At 44.8% G+C, this 19,173-nt stretch overlaps 1 protein-coding gene across 1 annotated transcript in view; it reads left to right on the forward strand.

The window, feature by feature from the left end:
• Nucleotides 1-19,173, forward strand: part of LOC138514699 (arylsulfatase A-like) — a 186,460-nt gene that overhangs the window by 91,890 nt on the left and 75,397 nt on the right. The window contains exon 7 of the mRNA XM_069630110.1: nt 4,900-5,002. Within this exon, the coding sequence (XP_069486211.1) occupies nt 4,900-5,002 (103 nt within the window). The remainder of the gene's footprint in view (nt 1-4,899; nt 5,003-19,173) is intronic.

Below are 19,173 nucleotides of genomic sequence, written 5' to 3' on the forward strand. Positions count from 1 at the left end.
TGTTTTGAACTTTGTCAATTCTATCCTGGAAGGAGGTATCCAGTATTACCATCGGTGCTGTTTTCTTTGTGGAGATTGGAAGGGGGAGATTTTCAACAAACGAAGAAGGAACTTTTACCAGTGGATTTTTGTTTGGGTGAACTTTTGTTTCTTTTGAACCTTTCAAGAACTGATTTAAGACTTTACTTTTCTTTGAAAGAAATTGACTTTGGACATTCCTGGGGAACGATATCTACCTAGGACAAGTAGAAGTTATCCAAGACACTGGTTATTAGGTCATCTTTTATTTATGTTGTTTACGGTTTGTTTTGACTGTTTTGTTGTTTAGTGTGAGGGCCAGTTTTGTGTATGCTAGGAGATTTTCCCTTAGATCCTAGAATAGGTTGGGAATTCCCTCATAGAGTAGGCTTAGTTAGGTTTTCTTTACATTTTTCGTTTAAAATAAAATGTCAAATACTGATAAAACTACAAACTGTCCGCCTCGCATTACTGACCCCTCACACTTCTTTCCTTACTAAACCAATAATCAATATGAATAAATGTTGGCATACCTCGATGTTACATGTCCAGTGTGAAAGACCTCCCTTTTCTTTTATATTTTTGTCTCTTGCCATGCTGGTACATGTAATTCATGTTTTCTATTTTCAGTGCTCACCTACAGGTGATAGAATGCAAAGAATGAAATAGGCTAGGGACAATAGGAGGTTCTGTTATCAACAGTTAGGTTACATCACTATTTACATAACCATCTTTGGGAATTAGCTACATGCTATTAGTTGTTGCGTTGTGTTAAATTAATGTGTGAAAATGAATGTTAAAGACAAACTAAGCTATGGCTACAATTTAACCATTGACATTTCTGCTGATCCCTGAGTGTCATTGAAAATTGGATTTAAATAAAGCAGTGTATTCTAGCATTTTGTGCAAAGACTTTGGTTTAAAAAAAATGCTTTCTATGCGGTTTTCTGTCTACATTATGCTTCATACTTCAAGAGCCTTACAGTCCTAGCTGTCAGGGGGTCCCCGAGGTACTGTCTGTTTTAGCAGCTGCTGCCCCAATGAACCCACCAATTGACAACCATGGTTCTATTTTGCTGCTGATGCTCTAAATCTGTATATCCAAAACACATTATGGTTACAAAGCCTTTTCCAGAAGAAAAGATCCTGCCCTTTCTGGCCACACTCCAAAGCTTCCAGCCTCATCTAGCTCAGGAAAGCAACACGCATAGTGAGAAGCAGGAATTCAGCAGATCAAGAGCTGCATCTGAGCCACTATTTCAAATACAGGAATGGCGAGGCAGGGGCCTTCCCTAAACTCCAAAGACTACTTTCTCTCTGGCTCAAAGGTTTTCCAGCTCTTCAGTCACCCGGCCACCGTCACTGGTAAAGGACATGGTACTAGGTCTTTTCAAGATCTCTGCAACCAGCCATGTTGTTTTGTGCCACACTATTGTTTCTGTGAGTGTGTTTTAGTCTCCTCCATAAGTCCTGTGCTGTTTGTACTCTCCTTGCAGTTTTAGCAGCCAGTTCTGCTGTCCTCTCTATCTGCTATGCTATTACTATCCCTGTAATAAGTGCATCTGTCTGATCTCACTTCTTGACTCTTTGGTGTACCTTTTCTCTCCCTTCAGTCAGCAATGTTTTTGTTTGTTTCTTCAACGTGTCGCATGTTCCTTATAACTACCAGGCTAGACTTAAGAATGCCAGCCTTTAAATGGGAGGAACCCCCCCCCCACACCTGTAGCTCAGCGGACAGTAAAGGCCTAACACCTTTTATGCGACACAGTAGCACATGGTCGTTGGCTCAGACCCCCGAAGATGTCTCTCCTTCTGAGTACACCACCATTTTATGTTCTGCTACCATGGGATTACTGATTGATTGGGATTCACCTCATAGGAACTCAAGACAGGTGCCCTTCTTTAACCCTCTCACATAAACATATTTTATACAACCCTTAAACCTTCTTAAAGTGTTATTTCACGTGCATTTTAGAAAGGGATAGAGAAGAACAAACAGAATAGCATAATACATTAGCTCATCATTTGCACATTGAGTCAAAAATGACTTTTGGAAAAAAAAGAATGCTTTTTTATTTTGCAAAATATAATATCCCTTAGTTTGCTCCAACAAATCAAATCAACCCCCTTGCAGGGTAAATAGGTCATTTTTCTATCAATTCACATACATGAGCAGGGGCTGCAAGGAACCGATTTTCAAGAAAAAGAAACAAAGCTGCTCTGTTTATACCCAGATGGGCATACCACAGTTGTTCAAAAGCCAAAGCTTCAAACCCAACTAAGTTAAAAGAAAAACCTGCCAATGCTAGGTATGTAAACTGAAACTAAACAAAAGCATACATCATAACATCTCTTTGCAAGAGTGAAATGCAATAATGAAAACACAGTGTTAAAAGAATCAGTCATCCACCTCAAAAAATGTAATACAAAGCAAGAGCACATCTATAAGATAAGATATTCCCCAGCTATGTAACATATAGGATACCTGCTTTCTAAATGAGACAGGGCATCCCCTGTGGCTGTGACCTGTCAGTTGTGACAGGACCATCTGGCAGCAATGACTCGCTTGTCCCATCTGATCACCCCTCTCCCCCTTACAGGTTTACATGGCATATGTATACATTCTAAATGGAAACCCACTAATTATTATACTTGCATGTTACTTTGTTGACAGTCTCCCTGGGTTGTGTGGGTCTAATGCAGATCTATGTTGCAGGGATGTTAAAGTCCTGCCCTAAGGTGTGATGTGTATCAACAACCTAATTAGTACGACCCCTTCAGCTTAATGCCGGAGTAAACAAATTTCAATGCACAGTGACATATCTGTCACACGCAAAATACTTGTATTGTCTGTCTGGTTATCAATCTGCAGCAGAAAGTGCCCAACGTGTCTGAGGCCATGTTATCTGTGACCAGTATAATCTTTCTTGGAACAAGAAGCTTCAAAACAACGATCTCTTTGCTATATCAGTCCCTAGCCCTGCCCCCCTGGCGACTAGTGCTGTCATCATGTTATCATAGCACGCCAAATGCTTGTATGTACAAAGTACAAGACCCTTTGCACAGTGCACACATAGAGAACTGCTGTTCTAGTCCTTTTTATGGGGAATTGAAACAAAGTTGCTAGTACCCCTTGCCGGCTCAATCCGCAAGCTATAGGATTCTATGCAGAACTAAATATGTATTTAGAACTCATTCATTCATAGGTGAAAAAGTACCCTAAAAACACATATTTCACTTGAGAGATCGTTGTGCAAATATAAGCAAATACAGGTTAATTCAGGGATCTAGCATTTGTATGTGTTTCCTGCTATTCAAGGCACTATAATTCTATTCTAAATACATCTTGTTAACCTGCTCTTTAAGGGCACAGCACATTACACATTTAATAGCATCAAGGCACTATGTTCTACTAACTGTACCTTGTCAGACCTATGCTAGTTTGCTTCTGAGGGGAATTATAGCATGTCATGGAATCTCATCTGTTGCTTCCTTACCCAGAGGGCAGAATGGGTGATAACACATGACAAGAGTATCGTCTTTTATTTTAAGTTGACCTGTTTCAAATCAGGGCTTTGTTCTTCAGATCACAATTTTTTTGTTTTAGCTATAGCACCACCTAAAAGCTGAAAATATTGCACTCAGCTACAACTTGGAAGAAATGGCAAATGAGGAGGGGCACAACGCTTGTAGGTATTGTTTAGTTATTTACCTACATGTTGGCTGCCCATGGCCATGCTAATTCCTATGGACATTCCCACCCACTTCCTGCCGCTCTCCATCTAAAACACATCCTCCCGGGATGTCTTTGTGCTACTGTTACAAAGCCTTACCATCAAACCTTGTGCTTGAAGTGCCTGTCAGTGTTTTTTAAAGCAGTCTTAGAGTTAATGGCTTAATTGGAATTGTAAAGCGCTGCTAGAGTAATACAAATGTCTTAACCAGGCCTGCCTTCAGCCACTCAATATATAAGCTCTGTCCATATCCTTCACTGAAATTCTTTTATGTACTAGCCAAAAATACTGTCTTTTTGCCAATGCTTGTTTCAAGTATAGCCATTTGCCAGGAACTGCTATTTCAAGCCCAGGTATTCACACCATTTTGCAGCTGCTACCACTGATGGCCAGTTAAAACCACTATGGCAGTGCCTGGCAAATACATTTTCTATGTCAAAACTGTTGACATTGTGTTTTAACTGGTGTCTGTTCTCCTGCTTTGGCTGGTACTTTTCTGCATTAAGTTGTGACAATATGCTTTTCCAAATGCATCTGTTGTACTTCTTTTTAAAGATCGCCCCATTGTACTTGCTACCTTCACCGTCCCAGACTTGCCTGTTCCTCCTTCTCGTTCTACCTTATTTTTATACTCTTTTGTTGAAAAAAGGGACACCAGCCTCTTACCACCATCAATCTCCTTCTCCCTTCTTTCTGTCCTGTTTCGGTGGGAGATCCACCCCCACGGCTTCCTTCTATCCCTACCCCTCAGGCTTTGCCTTTGTTAATCTGCTTTGCTTTTCACTGTCTTCAGCTCAGTACACTCCACGTGACACCTGACTTTCTGCTGGGTATTGGACCTTCTTTCACAGGCATGCCCCCCACCTAGCATGCCCCCCACGTAGCACTGTCTGTTCTAATATCATGCCCTTTTTTGGTGCTTCCCTGTTGGATTATATAATAAAATGAATCCCACACTTTGTAAACATTTATTATCGCACCCCTCTTTTTAGTGGTGTTCCTACCCAGTCCTTTCAGCACACTCTTGCTGTTTTCAGCACTCTGTCTTGATTCTTGTACTATGAATGTTAGTGTCACTGAAATGAGCTGCTGCTGTTCTGAGTCACCTTTCCTGATTTTTGTGCCGTGCATTCTTTGGTTTCCACAGAGTCGGAGGAAGACCATGTTCTACTATCCGACAGCCCCAAATGAGACGCAAGGGGTATTTGCTTTACGCCATGGCAAGTACAAGGTTCACTACTTCACGCAAGGTATGTGCTGTGGGGTGACCTCTTGGTCACTGGAATGGGTGCACTATAGTCTAGATGATGAGATTGAAGGGAGGAGCGTATGGCGACTGAGGCGACAAGATTGCAAAGAGGGTTCAGTGTAGCAACAAAGTTGGCGAAAGTTCAGTGACTGACTGGAAATGAGTGTGAAGAGAAGTAGGGCACTACAGTAACTGGCTGAGGAAAAGGGATGTAATGACTTGCTTGTGAATGAGCCTGTGGCGAGTGAGATAAGAACGGCTAGTTATTCAAAGCCCCGATATTGGGGATATGTTTTTTTAGGAACAATATCAATTTACTTTAAATCGCCTACAATGAGCACAAAATGGAGTAGCATACCCTAGAGAAAGAAAGCACATTGCCACATTTATGTGACTACCCCAACGGCTCTCCATGTCACCTTTTCAAAGCAGCTTGTCTAGTCCCGAAAGGTATCAGTGGAGCTGGAGCAAACAGTTTAATTCCCCCCAAAGCAAATGTGTTAGGTTGGCAAGTATGCCACTTGGAGCAGTATGCCCATTGGCTGGGGATGATAGGCCAGCAGTCTGAGGTGTTGGTGACTGAGCAGAGCTGTGACCAGGTGTTTCCGTAAAAGTTAATAGTTTGAATTTTGACCATTCATGTGATGAACAGTCTATGGCTGGCTGACTTTCCTTTCTTTGAAAGGACAATGGGCCTCATTACGAGTATGGAGGTAGCCATGCTGCTTTTAGCGGCATGGCTACCCCCATACCGGGTACCAGGTCCGGGTTCCTGGAATGGGGAATTACCGGGCCATTCTGACCTTGGAGGGCCCGGTAATACCCTTTCCCGGGACCCGGACCCAGTACACCCCCATTCCCATTTGAGCCCCCATAGGACTCAATGGGAATGGGGAGGATGCTAACAACGGGCCTGTTAATGACAGGCCTGTTGTCAGCATCCTGGTCTGCTAGCAAGTCCCGCTAAGGACGCCTGGTTTTACCAGACGTCCTTAGCGGGACCCTCAAACAGACCTCGTAATGAAGCGGTAGAGGGTTAACGGTGCCGGCAGCACTACCGGCGCCGTTAACCCTCTACCGCCGGGGTCGTAATGTCATTATGTAAGTGTTTTGGAGAATTCCCCACTCTGCATTCAATGAGATGGCAGTGGAACAGTTGCACCGTTTTCACTGTTGGGATGGATACATTGGACAGAGTGCCCCAAACAATCGCGTCAACCTTATAGCAACAAAGTACTAGAAACAGAATGGATTATTCTTATCAGAATTACTGGTCCTAAAATGAGCGTTTTAACAGTGTAAGTGTCACAAATTGACTGAGTAGAAGCTAAAATGCTCACTTAGCCATCACACGTCTACAAACCAAGAGCCAACAAAATCATAGAGGTAAAACGGGCACAGTTAAGAAATATAACTCCTTTGCCTTTTGTGGTAATGTGGGCTGAAGGAAGGTTAAGAGGGGTGTGAATGTGGTTCAGTAGCAAGCCAAAGAGCGACGTATAACAGTCCCAAATAAAGGAATGTCCTATCCAGTTTCTATAAAAATATATACTTTTAATTACACGCACCATGTACAATACTTACTAACTAGAAACCACTGTAAAAGCCCATCAATCTAGAAGAAGCACAGAATATGCACAGATAGAACAGATGTAGCACTCTTGGTGAAGATACAAGGGGAGAAAGGCATTCAAAAGACTGTAATGTTCAAAAGGATATTTCTTCAAGTTGCAAAAAGGGATAAAAATGACTTGGCCAGTCTCTGGGGCCCAAAGGTGGGCCAAGGGGCAGAAATCAATAAATAATACAAGAAGCTGGTGTTTCGTACGGAGACTAGAGCAAGACAAAGAAACGAAGCTGAACTTTGTAGTTCGAGCCGGGGCAACAATGCTGGTTCGGTGGCGAACGAGGTAGAGCGGTGGTTCAGAGCACAATGGGTTAGTTAATTATAATTGTTTTTTATAACACACTCAATACCGATGAGGTTTCTAAGCGCGGACCCGGGATTTGAACCTGTGGTGCTCTGCGTCGTCTTGTTTCCAAGAAGAGCTTGTTGCCACTGAATTATAGCACCCATGCCAAAGGGCAGCGCTGATGAGTTCTGCTGGATCCCTCCACTTGAGGTGCGCTCAATTTATGGTTCGGAGCAGGTCGTTGTCGACAACAGAGATCTCAAATGTTCTGGCTTCCAGGTGCTGTGAGTGCTCAAGGGCCAATGTCAGTCCGTTTTCTGGTCTCCCCTATACAGGGGAGGATGGCACACACCTTTGGGGGACCTGCAGCAGGTTGAGGTCCTAGGCACAGGGTGGCTGGCAGAGAGGCAGGCATATCGTCCATTAGGATTGTTCACTCCAAATGGTCCCTGGGGATGGTTAGGGGAGAGATCTTGCTTCTGCCATTGGAACCTCTACCCTCACCCCACAACTGGAGGAATTTAGAAAGAACTGCTCTCTCAGCAGCATTCAATGAAATCTTCAGGGTGGTTCAAGATGAGTCCAGATAATTCAAAGACATGGTGGGAGACCTCTTCTTGTGTATGCAAAAGCCCCCAGGTGATTGGAGTAAAGCTAGCCTGCTTTAGGGGTCCAATTCCTGCTCTTGAGATTTGTGGACTTTGCCCTTATGATGTCACACCCCAAGTGCTTTGCTCCAGACAGAGGAAGTGTAGAGGTCAGGAAAGAGAAGCAGAGAGAATCAAGATGGCAGAACTGTCCCAAAACTCTACAGATATGATAGGTTACTTATAATGCACTTAATACCCAGAGGTTTCTAAACGCGGACCCGGGGATCGAACCTTTGTTGCTTCGTGTCGTTTTGCATCTAAGGCGAGCACGTTGCCCCTGAGCTATCCTCCCGAAACAGATCCCTCTCTTGCTATCCTAGCTCTGCCCCCTTCTTCTAAATAGATCAAAGGCCTTTAGAAATGTAGCACTCTGGTGTGAGGCCTGGCTTTCTGTGAATGGGCATGCCTCTTGGTTTCTCCCGTGGAGTGGCTGTCCCAGGAAGAAGGGTGTTACCTGCCCTTAACAAGGAACAAAGAGAGGCACCCCACCAGGCTACCTTCATGCCAGTAGGGCAGGGCCCAGCCTGTCTGGGGGAATACACATAAACCTTCCAGAGCTGAACTGGGCCCACTGGGCTGACACATGTGCAATATCAATTTAATGTGCCTGGCATAACCGAGATATGCTGGCCACCATACCCTAACTCAGGTATGGTTTACATTTACAGTTGTATGTGCCACAAGGACAACATCTTTAGAGGTATGTCGTTTTTGGAATAGGGGTGCATATTTCAAAGAGACTTGGGTGTCACTGTAGCTATAAAGAGGGCACCTGTGACTTCTGCACCTGCTCTGTGCCACTGGTAGAGTAGATGCTGCGAATCAGGAAACTGATGCAGCAAGGCACAAGTACACACTATGCTTTTGACAAGGGGAATCTAAATTAACAGATTTCCTTTTCAGAGATGGAATTATCTGAATTATTTATTAAGAACCCCAAAAAGGGCAGGGCTTTCACACTCTTGCCAGATGGCAAATCATCACCCCCCAACCCCAGCCAAAATAGGTTGAGACTCTACTGAGGCCATCTGCATGAGTGTTGTGACCCAGGTTTATGTTGGATGTCCACGTTCAAACCCTTTAGGCCCAACTTGGGATTCTCACCCTGCAAAGTCATAAGCCACCTCAGAGGTCTGTGCTCCATTTGGATGGTAAAATGAGACCCAGCAATGTAGATTTTCAGCTTACGAACTTCCAACACAACTGCAAAGGCCTCCTTTATTTTTATTTTTTTATTAGTTTAGAGGGCAGAAATTGGTTAGTTAAAACCTTACACACTATAACATATACACATATAAATCAATTATACATTACTGAATCACAATAATTAAAAACCTGTATTTCATAGTCATGTAATTCAACAATTTATGTAAAAACTGTGAGATTAGATAAATTCTGTCTGATAATTACTGACTGATACCTGATGATGCTTCCAGTAAAAATAACACCTAATCAAATATTATTAAAACAATAAATGTTGTCAATTAAAAATAAAAAAAATTGCTCTCTTCCATATACAAAAGGCTGCCCAAATATATAGCATCATTTCCCCCTCGTAAATGGTCGACCAAAACTTGTCAGAAGATATCATATTAAACTCACTCACCAATTCGCCATATCCTTTAAAGTACCATTCATATTTTTCAATTGTGGCCTAGTTGAGCTCTTGCTTGGTCAAGTGCCTAATAAGATATGCACAAGGTTGCTCTACCCACTCAGAGCTTAGCTGCGCTAAAACTGAACCAATTCCGAACTCGCAAGTGTCTGTCTGTAGGATGAGCTCTTGCCCATAATCCGGGATCTTCGAAACTGGGGCCTGGCAGAGGCTGTCCTTCAAGCTCTGGAAGGAGTCTTGGCAGGTAGAGGTCCAAGTGACCTTCTTTGACATCTTGTAGTATTGTGATCTTCTTGGAGGTTACATCATTCAAGGGAAGGGCAAGAGTCACATACCCTTTATGAAAGGTCGGTAGTATCCAGTGAGGTCCAGGAAGGCTCTCACCTGATCCTGAATAGTGGGGATATCCCAAACCATCACTGCCTGGACTTTGGGCTGGAGAGGCTGTTTCTTACCGCCACCCACATGGTCTCCCAGGGAATTAACAGTACCCTGCACTATCTGGCATCCGGATGCCATGATAGTCAAGCCAGCCATCTGCATGGCTTGATGCACCTGTTTCAGGTGGGATAGATGGTCTTCTCAGGTATGTCTGAAGACCACAACGTCATCAACACAGGAAACGTTGTTGAGTTCTCTAACCCAGATAGGACCAATTCACCATCCTCTGAAAGGTGGCAGGGGCATTCTGTAAACCAAAAGGTATCACAGTAAACTAGTAGTGCCCTTCTGGTGTAGGGAATGCTGACCTCTCTTTTGCTTTGTCCATTAGACCAACCTGCCAATACCCTGCTGTAAGGTCAAAGGTACACATGAATTTGGCAGCCCCTAGCCGGTCAATCAACTCATCTGTCGGAGGTATGGGGTGCGCACCTATCCAATTGACAGAATTGAGCCCCCTGTAGTCCACACAAAAGTAGACTTCAGTTTTCCCACTAATGGACTTCTTAGGGATCAGTCCCACTGGGCTAGCCCGGGGGCTGTGAGAGGGCTCAATCACCCCCAAGTCCATCATCTTGGAACCTTCCTCCTTGATGGTGTCCTTTACCTTATCAGGCATCCAGTGAATTATACTCTTCACTGGCTTACTGTTTCCAGTGTCACTATCATGGATGCACCAATCAATTTAGCCTGGAGTCAGGGAGAACGGACTTGCATACTGGCCCAGCAGCTGCTTGTAGTCCCACAATTGCTGTTGACTCAGGTCTGGAGCAAGTTGAACTCCCTCAAGAGCCCAATCAGTGGACTCTGCGTGCAGCAAGTCCGGGAGGGGATCTGTCCCCTCTGTCATGAGAGCCATCACGGCTATAATGAGGCTTTAGCCAGTTGACATGAAACGCCCTGTGCGTCTGCCTAGGGGTATTTGTGTCAATGATGTAGTTAGCCTCACTCCTCTTCTCAAACACCACAAAGGGCCCAGTCCACTTATCATGAAGAGCACTGGGTTTGACAGGCTACATGAACCAGACCATCTGTCCTGGAGTATACTCTGTCACTGTTGCCTTCTGATCATGAGATGGGGAGAAAGAGGAGCAGGCTTGCATAGAGGGGGTGGCGCGTCTGGTATTGGGTGGAGAGCGGGAAGGGGTAGGGGCATCCGTGCTATTTTGGCAAGGATGGCACAGCGTCTATCAATACCGATATTGTGAAAGTGTTCAGACAGGGCGTTGCATAGAGATTGGGAGTTGGGTGTGAGTGGGTTGAGCAGCCTGGCATCTTCAATTCTGTGATGATTCTGTGCAGTTTCTTGCTTGGGTTGCCAGAGTTGAGGATGCAATACCCATAGAAGTTGTGTTTTGACTTTGACAAAGGCCTACTGATCAGAAATTAGCAATCTTGCAAGAGAGGATTTGTTTGGAGGAGTGGGGTTGATTCTCCAAGTCAGTTCCAGTCTGTGTTTGAGAGTTTTGATAGATTTTTGGTGGGTTGTGTGTAATTTTGGATTGGGACCCAGTCTCTGAGAGGTACGTTTCATCAAAGTGAGGGGGATGAGGGTGCTGGAGAGCCAGTGATCAAAGAGTTCAATGGGAGGGGGGACCTTCCTGGAGTGAGAGTGCTGGGAATGAGTTTAGGTGGAAATTGGCTAGATCTGGGTTAATGGTGGCTTTGTTCCAGAGAGGGGTGTGGGAGGGAGTAGTTGGAGTGGGCAGGCTGGTGATCTAGGAGAGGGAGTCAGGGAGGGGAGGTCAGGAAGGAGAAGAGGATTGCAGAGTGATCTGTCCAGATAAGAGGGTGGGAGGAAGGGTGGATATAAGGTTTGTGGTGCAGAATACTGTATCAAAGGTGTGGCCTGTGGTGTGGGTGGGGAGTGATATGAGTAGTGTCAGGTTGAGGCCTTCTAGGTTATCAGTGAGCGGGTCAAGGGTTTTGAGGGAGTGTCAAACCAGATGTTGAAATCTCCTACTATGGTGAGAGAAGGATGCTGATTTATAGTGGTCGATAGTGCGTCACTGAGGGAATCTACAAAATTCCTGTTCTAGCCAGGACGTCTGTATAAGAGTAGAAAGCTGTAGGTGATAGCAGTGGGGAGTTGGAATTTTACAAGCAGTGATTCGCAACCTGTGCTGCATGCTAAGATGTCCTTAAGTAGGACTGGGATCTGGTGTTTGTGTAGGATGGCCATCCCCCACCCTCTGCTGGAACTGTTCTGAACAATCAGGTTGAACCCGGGGGGAAGGCCTCGTGTGCAATAGGTTCCTAATAGTCTGCAAACCTGTACTCTGTGAGGAAGAGGATGTCTGGATTTTCGTCGGAGATAAAGTCCAAGATGTTAAATTTGTTTTTGGAGACAAATCTGGCTTTGATGAATATGCAAGAGAGCAGGTTCGATATCTGGGGTGAGGGGGTGAAAGCAGGGGTCGGTGTGCGTGATGATGGAGAAGAGTGGTGAGTAGTAGGATCTAATCAGGCTAGGATCGCAGGGTGTGTTGTTGTAGGACAGGAGGGTGTGAGGAGTGGAGAGGAGACAGAGGAAAGGATGGGGCATGGAAACGGCACCTGGGCAATGGAGGTTCTGGGGGAGAGGGAAAGAGCGCTAGAAGATGGTTGGGGTTGGGAGGGGAGATTTGGGTGGAGTAGGAAGGGGGCAAGGATTGGGATCTCGGATGGAGCAGAGGAGAAGAGTGTGGGGTCCTGAGGTGGACAAGACCATATCCCTTTAGTGGCGTCCGGGCGGTCAAAGGAGTGCGAGCGGAGGGGGATGTCTGTTGAGATTGGTGTGTTGGCCAAGGCAGACTTTGCTGCACTTGGTGATGGGAAGTGCAACTCTGATCTAGGAGGAGCGAGATCTACATCGATGTTGGATGGGTGGGTGGTGGCTGGGTTGGTTTTGGAGATAGATTATCGTTTAACTGGGTGTGGTGAAGAGAGCAGAAGGAGCTGCGTGTATGGTGGGGAGCTGGAGGAGGAAGAAGGTCCGGGTTGGCTGGGCAGGTCAGTAGTTAGGTTTCTGGGGTGCCTGCATGCCGCTCTGATCTGGGCGGTGTTAGGCATGCTGTCTAGAGTTTGGAAACATGAAGCCCGATTCAAAACTCACAGTAGTCAGAAAAGTGCACCTAGATTTAGAACACACAGCAGTGGGAAAATGCACCTAGATTTAGAACACACAGCAGATGGAAAATGCACCTAGATTCAAAACTCACAGTAGTGGAAAAACTGTACCCAGATTCAGAACACACAGTAGTGGGGTAAATGTATATGGATTCAGAACACACAGCAATGGGAAAAGGCACCTAGATTTAAAACCCACAGCGGTGGGAAAAACTGCCCATTGTGGAGCATCTTTGATGTTGAATAAACTTAGCTTCATATTATAATGTGATGGTTTCATCTGCTCAATAACTTATTTTTTTTTAAAATTGTGTCAAATTGACAAATTACGCATACTGGACATGTGCACTGATATCGGTGTATATGATTTCTTTAATCGGGTAGTGGGCTTAGACTTCCATACACCTGATCAAGAAGCAGTTCAGACTCATTTCTCAAGGCGCAGCCAGACCAAATTTGCCCAAACCATCCTAGCTGGTTTCCTGAATAGATCTGATGACCCAAAGGACCCACAATGTCCATGCCAATTCTCTGGAAAAGCCCTTAACCACTGGTAGTGGAGTTAAGGGGACCTTGGTTGCCCTGCCAGACTTAACAGATGCTTGGAGAGTCTGACAGGACTTTACAACATCCTATATTTTTACACCCATCTGGGCCAGTAAAAATGGGCGGACAACCTGTCGCTGTCTTTGCCACTCCTAAGTGACCTGCCAAAGGATTGTCATGAGCCAAGTCCAGTATGAACATCCTGTGACATTGGGTCACCACCAACCTCCAGTTGACCGCTGCCACAGGATTCGTGACCTCAGAGTACAGAAGACCATTCTCCCAGTACACCTTGAACACCCCCACAGGTTTCCCCCTGAGCCTGTTTCTCTGCCTACTCCCCGCAGATCTAGTTGCACAGACGCATTGTCCCTGGCGAAGGTCTGCTTTGCTGGGGACTCCAGCTGAGGACAGGTGTCAGATCTGGCAGACCCTCAAGGTCTGAGACTACTGTGTCCTCCACCCCAGGTTGTCGTTCTATGCCTGTGCCAACCCTGGGGTCACTGAATCTGGTGTCACTGCAGTAGACAACTCAGTGGCCACTATGTCCTCTCGATAGGAGCAGATCCCTCTGTGGACACTGTATTCCGACGAGGCAGTACCACAGTCCATCTTCAGCTGGTAGGACCCCTGGACCCACAGCCTCGACAGTTGCTAACCAAGCTGCTTCTCTGGCCCTAGATCTTGTGAGTGTGGCAATGATTTCAGCATCAGGCTTGTCATTCCCTAACAGATAGTCCACTGGAATTGTGACCTTGATAGCGACGCACAGCGGAGAGGTTTCACCCCTCCAGCGAAACTCTTATTACCAGTTGGCATCTGGTTAGGCCATCAAATCCCTTAACTAACCTGGAAGGACCAGGAAAAACCTGGTCCTCGCGCACCCACTGTACTGTAATTGGACAGCGGTGATACAGCAGTATTGCAAAGTGCTGGGGCTTTGCTCCAATTTATGAACACATGGTTTAACAATATTGCGATGTTAGCGGGAACTGGGGCCTCAGTGGGAGACCCATTACCTTTCCTCCATGAGGGTAGCACTATTTACAGTTTTCTAGGGTCTACCCTTGCAAGTGGGATCTCCTCTCCTGTGTGTCATGTCCCCACATAGAAACCAGCCTCTTAGGGCTGCGGATGTTGGTGCCCCAGTGCTAGGGGTGCCCTCAATCCTTCTTTCTTTGGGTGCTGATGAACCAAATGTTGGGGATTTCCCTTTGTGCTTTTGGGGCCCTTTCTTGGCAGGGGGTGAAAGTGTGTGCTCTTGCCCTCCTTGTGTTTACTTTTATCAACTGCCTTATAATCTGGCTTAGATGTAGTTGCCTGAGAATTATTTTGGACTCAAGTACTCAAATACATAGCAGCAGCCTTTGCAAGCCCCCTTGGGTCTGTGATACTCTTGTCCACTAGATGCTGGTGTAACTCCATTTCACAGTTCTTAAGGATAGTCTCACATGCCAACTGTGTTACCTGTAACCAGTACATTCAGATACTTCAAGGACTGATGAGCAAATGCCTCAAATGTTTGTCCTCCTTTCTTGGTGAGCTCTCTAAAGCTCCTGGCGTACTGCTCGGGGGTCTTGCAGAACTTCTTGAGGGCAGCAATCTTTGTTTTCTTATAAATGGACCTCTCCTCAGGTGCAAACTGAATAATAACATCAGTACCAGCCATCGGTAGACGGCTCATAAGGGCTGCACCTCACAAGTCTTCTTCCACTTATTGAATGAGGATGGCAAGCTCCAGTCCCTCAAACCAATCAATTATGTCCTTCCCCACCTCACAAATAAATCCTTCGGGATATGGTGCCTAGGCTTCCATTGGGTGCTACCAGTGGAGGTGTTCCCTTCCCCATCGGAAGACCACCTTTTTTCCCTTTGCTGCTTTATGGCCATCTTGCACAGGAGCACAATGTCCCACTGTTTCTGCTCTTCCAGCACCACATCAGCCCTTTGTTTCTGTCTCTCCAGAGCTACAGTGTCCCTCTGCTTCCCTACCTCTAAGGCCCATTTATTTTCCTCAAGGAGAAGCTCCCTATCATTTACATGCCCTGCAGGTTGGCTAAACCTAGATTTAATAGAAACCCTTGTCCTTACAGCGGTTTGGGACCTGCCTTCGGCCTGGCACCTGTGAGATCTCTGGGACCTCTGGGACCACTGGAAGATTATGCTGCCCGCTCTGGGGGGAATGGTTGGAAGTGGTATCACTGTCACCCTCCACATCCACTTCATCTCCCAAGAAATGGGATCTTGAGCTGGAGGCTCAGCACTGCTGATGTCCGCCGGGCAAACGCCCAGTCCCATAGCGTCCTCAAAAGCTTGGAGACTCTTACACACTTCAGCAGTTGTTTCCTTTAGCTTTCTGCTTTAGGAGAGCCCCCTATCTTGACAAAGCTCCCGTATTTCACCTACTGACAAGGTGGCTGCAATTGCTCATATCAAGCTCCATTGTGCACTTTAATAATCATCATCAGCACCATCAACGTGCAAACATTAAAATACGACCAATGGAATACATAACATGTGGACAAAGTATTATACAATTTTCCAGATACAATCATTAATAATGTAGCATTTGCACATAAACATTATAAATAGCAGTTAATAAAGCTAAAACTCATGCTCAAGATATTCTTAGATACAATATTTGATTGATTGATTGATTGATTTGTTTATTTATAGAGCGCTTTATACCAAGGCTCATGTATCTCATGTATCCAATAACCTAGAGCCAATATTATCTAACAGCTTTCCACTTATAGTGCAATACTTAAATACGTTTTTCTCCTTTTGCATGCACTTGCTAAATTGAAACTGCAAAATAACATGTCTTACGCAGCAATCAGCGTAATAACTTCTGTTCATTATACAACTTTTCAAATTCCTACTCCTAATATCAGAGTAGAATGGACACACAAAAAAAGAAAATGCTGCAAGGACTCCTTTTCACTATGGCACACATAGATGGGTTTTTAGCATCCCACTGAGGTTTATTACATCTTCATAAGCAGAGCTTGCTGGCTTAGATTTTCAATGAGATACACACATTTTTCTAAAGTGAAACTTTGTTTAAAATGCAAACACTTATATCCCATTGACAAGTGCAAGCATTTAATTAAATATTCTCCTCAGACCAAATCGGTGTAGGCATTAGCGACAATGTTCTACTACAACCATTAATGGATTCTGGCATATCCCAAAAATCTTCTGATTTCAGTAGGTAAAGGTACCCCCTAATATGACCAAACCGCCTTAAGGAACTACCCCCTTGAAAGGAGAGAACATCGTTCAAGGCTTCCCTATACCTCAAAAGGGCATCACAAGACCAAATATGTGACAAAAATAAGACTGGTTTTAGGGCTATTTGGTCCGTAATATACAGGTGGCCTAGTATCATATGAAGTGGTTTATTTGGTGTACTATTAGGGACCCATAGCAGCCTTTTCGGAACATTATTTTCAGTTACTGCAGGCTTGCTTTGTCTACAAATCTCTGCACCATACAGATCACTTGCTAATACCTGTGCTCTATACATTTCGATCACTGGGGAAATAAGATTTTTCCCAGCTCTATCTGCAAAGGTTAAAATGCCATTACATTTCCTTCCTAGTGCCAGGATAGCTTTTTTCAGATGATCTTTCCATGTACCTACGTCCTGCCGACAGTCTCTCCTGCCAAAGACTGCACTTTCTGCATGAGAAATATGCATTGGCAGTCAAACTAACATTAAAATGTAGTCAAAGGTGAAAAAACCACTTGCGCTCCGCGCTTGGCCAGTAAAGTTCACAATAATTGTCCAGATACAAAGTGTCCCAAAGTCTTCAACTGCTTGGTTTTCCAGTTTATTGTCTGGTTTTTAAGTTAGAAGAAACAGCCAACGCGTGTTTCGACTAAAAAGTCTTTTTCAAGGGAAATCGGTTTTTCCTATAGTTATCAATGAGTAGATTGGAGCGTTCCTTTGAAGTAAGTATTAAATGATATGGATAATGCTAAAGCCAGCCGTCTCCCTCATTGGAGTCAAAGATTTGGTGATGTGTCCTGCATGGATTCACTTCACTGATGCTCCGCATGTCGCGAGTGGTTTTTTCGCCTTTGACTAGCATATGTAGTGGTATCAGGGTTAACCACATACTACTCACCACACAGCTGGCACATGATACTCCTATCTCCCCAGCGCAATAGGACACAGTCTATCCATGTTTCATGGTTTCTAATATTAAATGTGCACTCTTATTTTGGCTGACTAGGCTGTAAGTACAGTCTGTTCCAAATCCCAACCGCTGCCCACCAATGTGACAAACTGACTTCTGCCCTGTAGGAGTACAAGGCTGGTTAGAGGCTAAAACATCCACTCTGTCCTCACACTTCGACAAACTAAAAGCCAACACAATCATACATGTGAAACAGTCACAGTTAAGAGACATACCTCCTTTGCCTTTTGTAGTAATGTGGGCCAAGGGAAGGCTATACTCTTAAGAGGGGTGGGAATGTGGTTCAGTAGCAACCCAATGAGCAAAGTGTAACATTCCTAAGTAAAGGAATGTCCCCAAGTTCAAAACAGTTCCACAAAAAGACCTCGGAAGTTCCTTTCCCCACATTCAACACAATTCCAAAAGGCCTCGGGTTTCCCTTCCCCAAGTTTAATTCAGTTCACAAAAACTCAGGAATTCCTTCCCCAAGCTTTTCAATATCGCTTTCAAATCCACTTTGTGACCTTTCAGGCTTTGCAACAATTCACTTACCTTCTTTTTCTATTTAGTCACTTTAACACTTGTAAGGAAAAACCACTCCAGCCTCTTAACTTTCCTTGGTTCATTCCCAATAGGGGTTACTCTGTCTAGGTGCAGTTGTCGGACCACACATTCCACCCATCACAGGACACGCAAACAATAACCCTTGGCACTTGTAATGTTCATTGTAATGTTCTGTTTCTCCTTGGCAGTCTCTTGACTCTCACGTGACTTTCACACAACTCGCAGTGTTTATTATTTTTCACCACCATGCTTTCACACTATTCAATAGTGCCTTTTCATTTGCCTTTCACTTGGTTCATAAGCTCTCATTAATGGCTTTCACTTGGATTGTACTTTCACATTATTCATAAATGTTTTTTACTTGTTTTCATTTCGTTCGTAAATGCACATCACTTTCTTTTCACTTGTGCAGTATTTTCATATATTTTGCATATTTTTTCCTTAGTTTGGTATTCAATAACTCATTAAGTACTTTGCAGCTTGTTCGGAATTCAATACTATCCATTCGGTCTCCAGACCCATTCATGACATTTTTTCAGTCGATCAGTCGATCAGCATCTTTTTTTGCCCACACCAAGCCCCTGAAGTGCCCTGGCATGAGTGTTAGCTCTCTGTCACTCACTGGTGTACGGCTGCTTCTCCGGGTGCTTTCGCTTTCCTCTCTGGCTTCCCCTTGCTCTCATCGGGAGCTCTGCAATCTGTGCTCACCTTTTCCCAAACCTCTAGCTGCTGTCTGCAGCGTATTGAAGGCTTCTGTGTCCCCCAACTCCAGCTGAGGACATGTTGCTCAGGGATCTGCAGTGCTCTTGACCCTCTTGCAGCCCGTTCTGGCCTAAGCATCTTTCTCGCTCTCATGCAACGCTCAGCATCCTTTTAACCGGCCCCTCTCCAGTTGCTCCACGTCAGGTTGCTGCGCCCTTCTGCCCAGGCAGGTTTCTCCTCCATTCCTGCTTTTTTCTCCTTATATGCACCTGTAGCCTCTAAATTGGCTACAGGTGCAAGACCTTTGCCTTACCATAATTACTTTTGTCAATGTGACATGCCTGACCATTATAGTGCTGTTCACAGTCCTCTTCCTCGTCCCAGTGCCAAAGTGGTGTTCACAGATGGAAGTTTAACAGAAGGGAGCTCCCTATATCACAGGAACTGAG

Source organism: Ambystoma mexicanum, chromosome 12 (genome assembly GCF_040938575.1).
Source record: "Ambystoma mexicanum isolate Mex_15411 chromosome 12, UKY_AmexF1_1, whole genome shotgun sequence".
In the NCBI taxonomy this organism is placed as follows: domain Eukaryota; kingdom Metazoa; phylum Chordata; class Amphibia; order Caudata; family Ambystomatidae; genus Ambystoma; species Ambystoma mexicanum.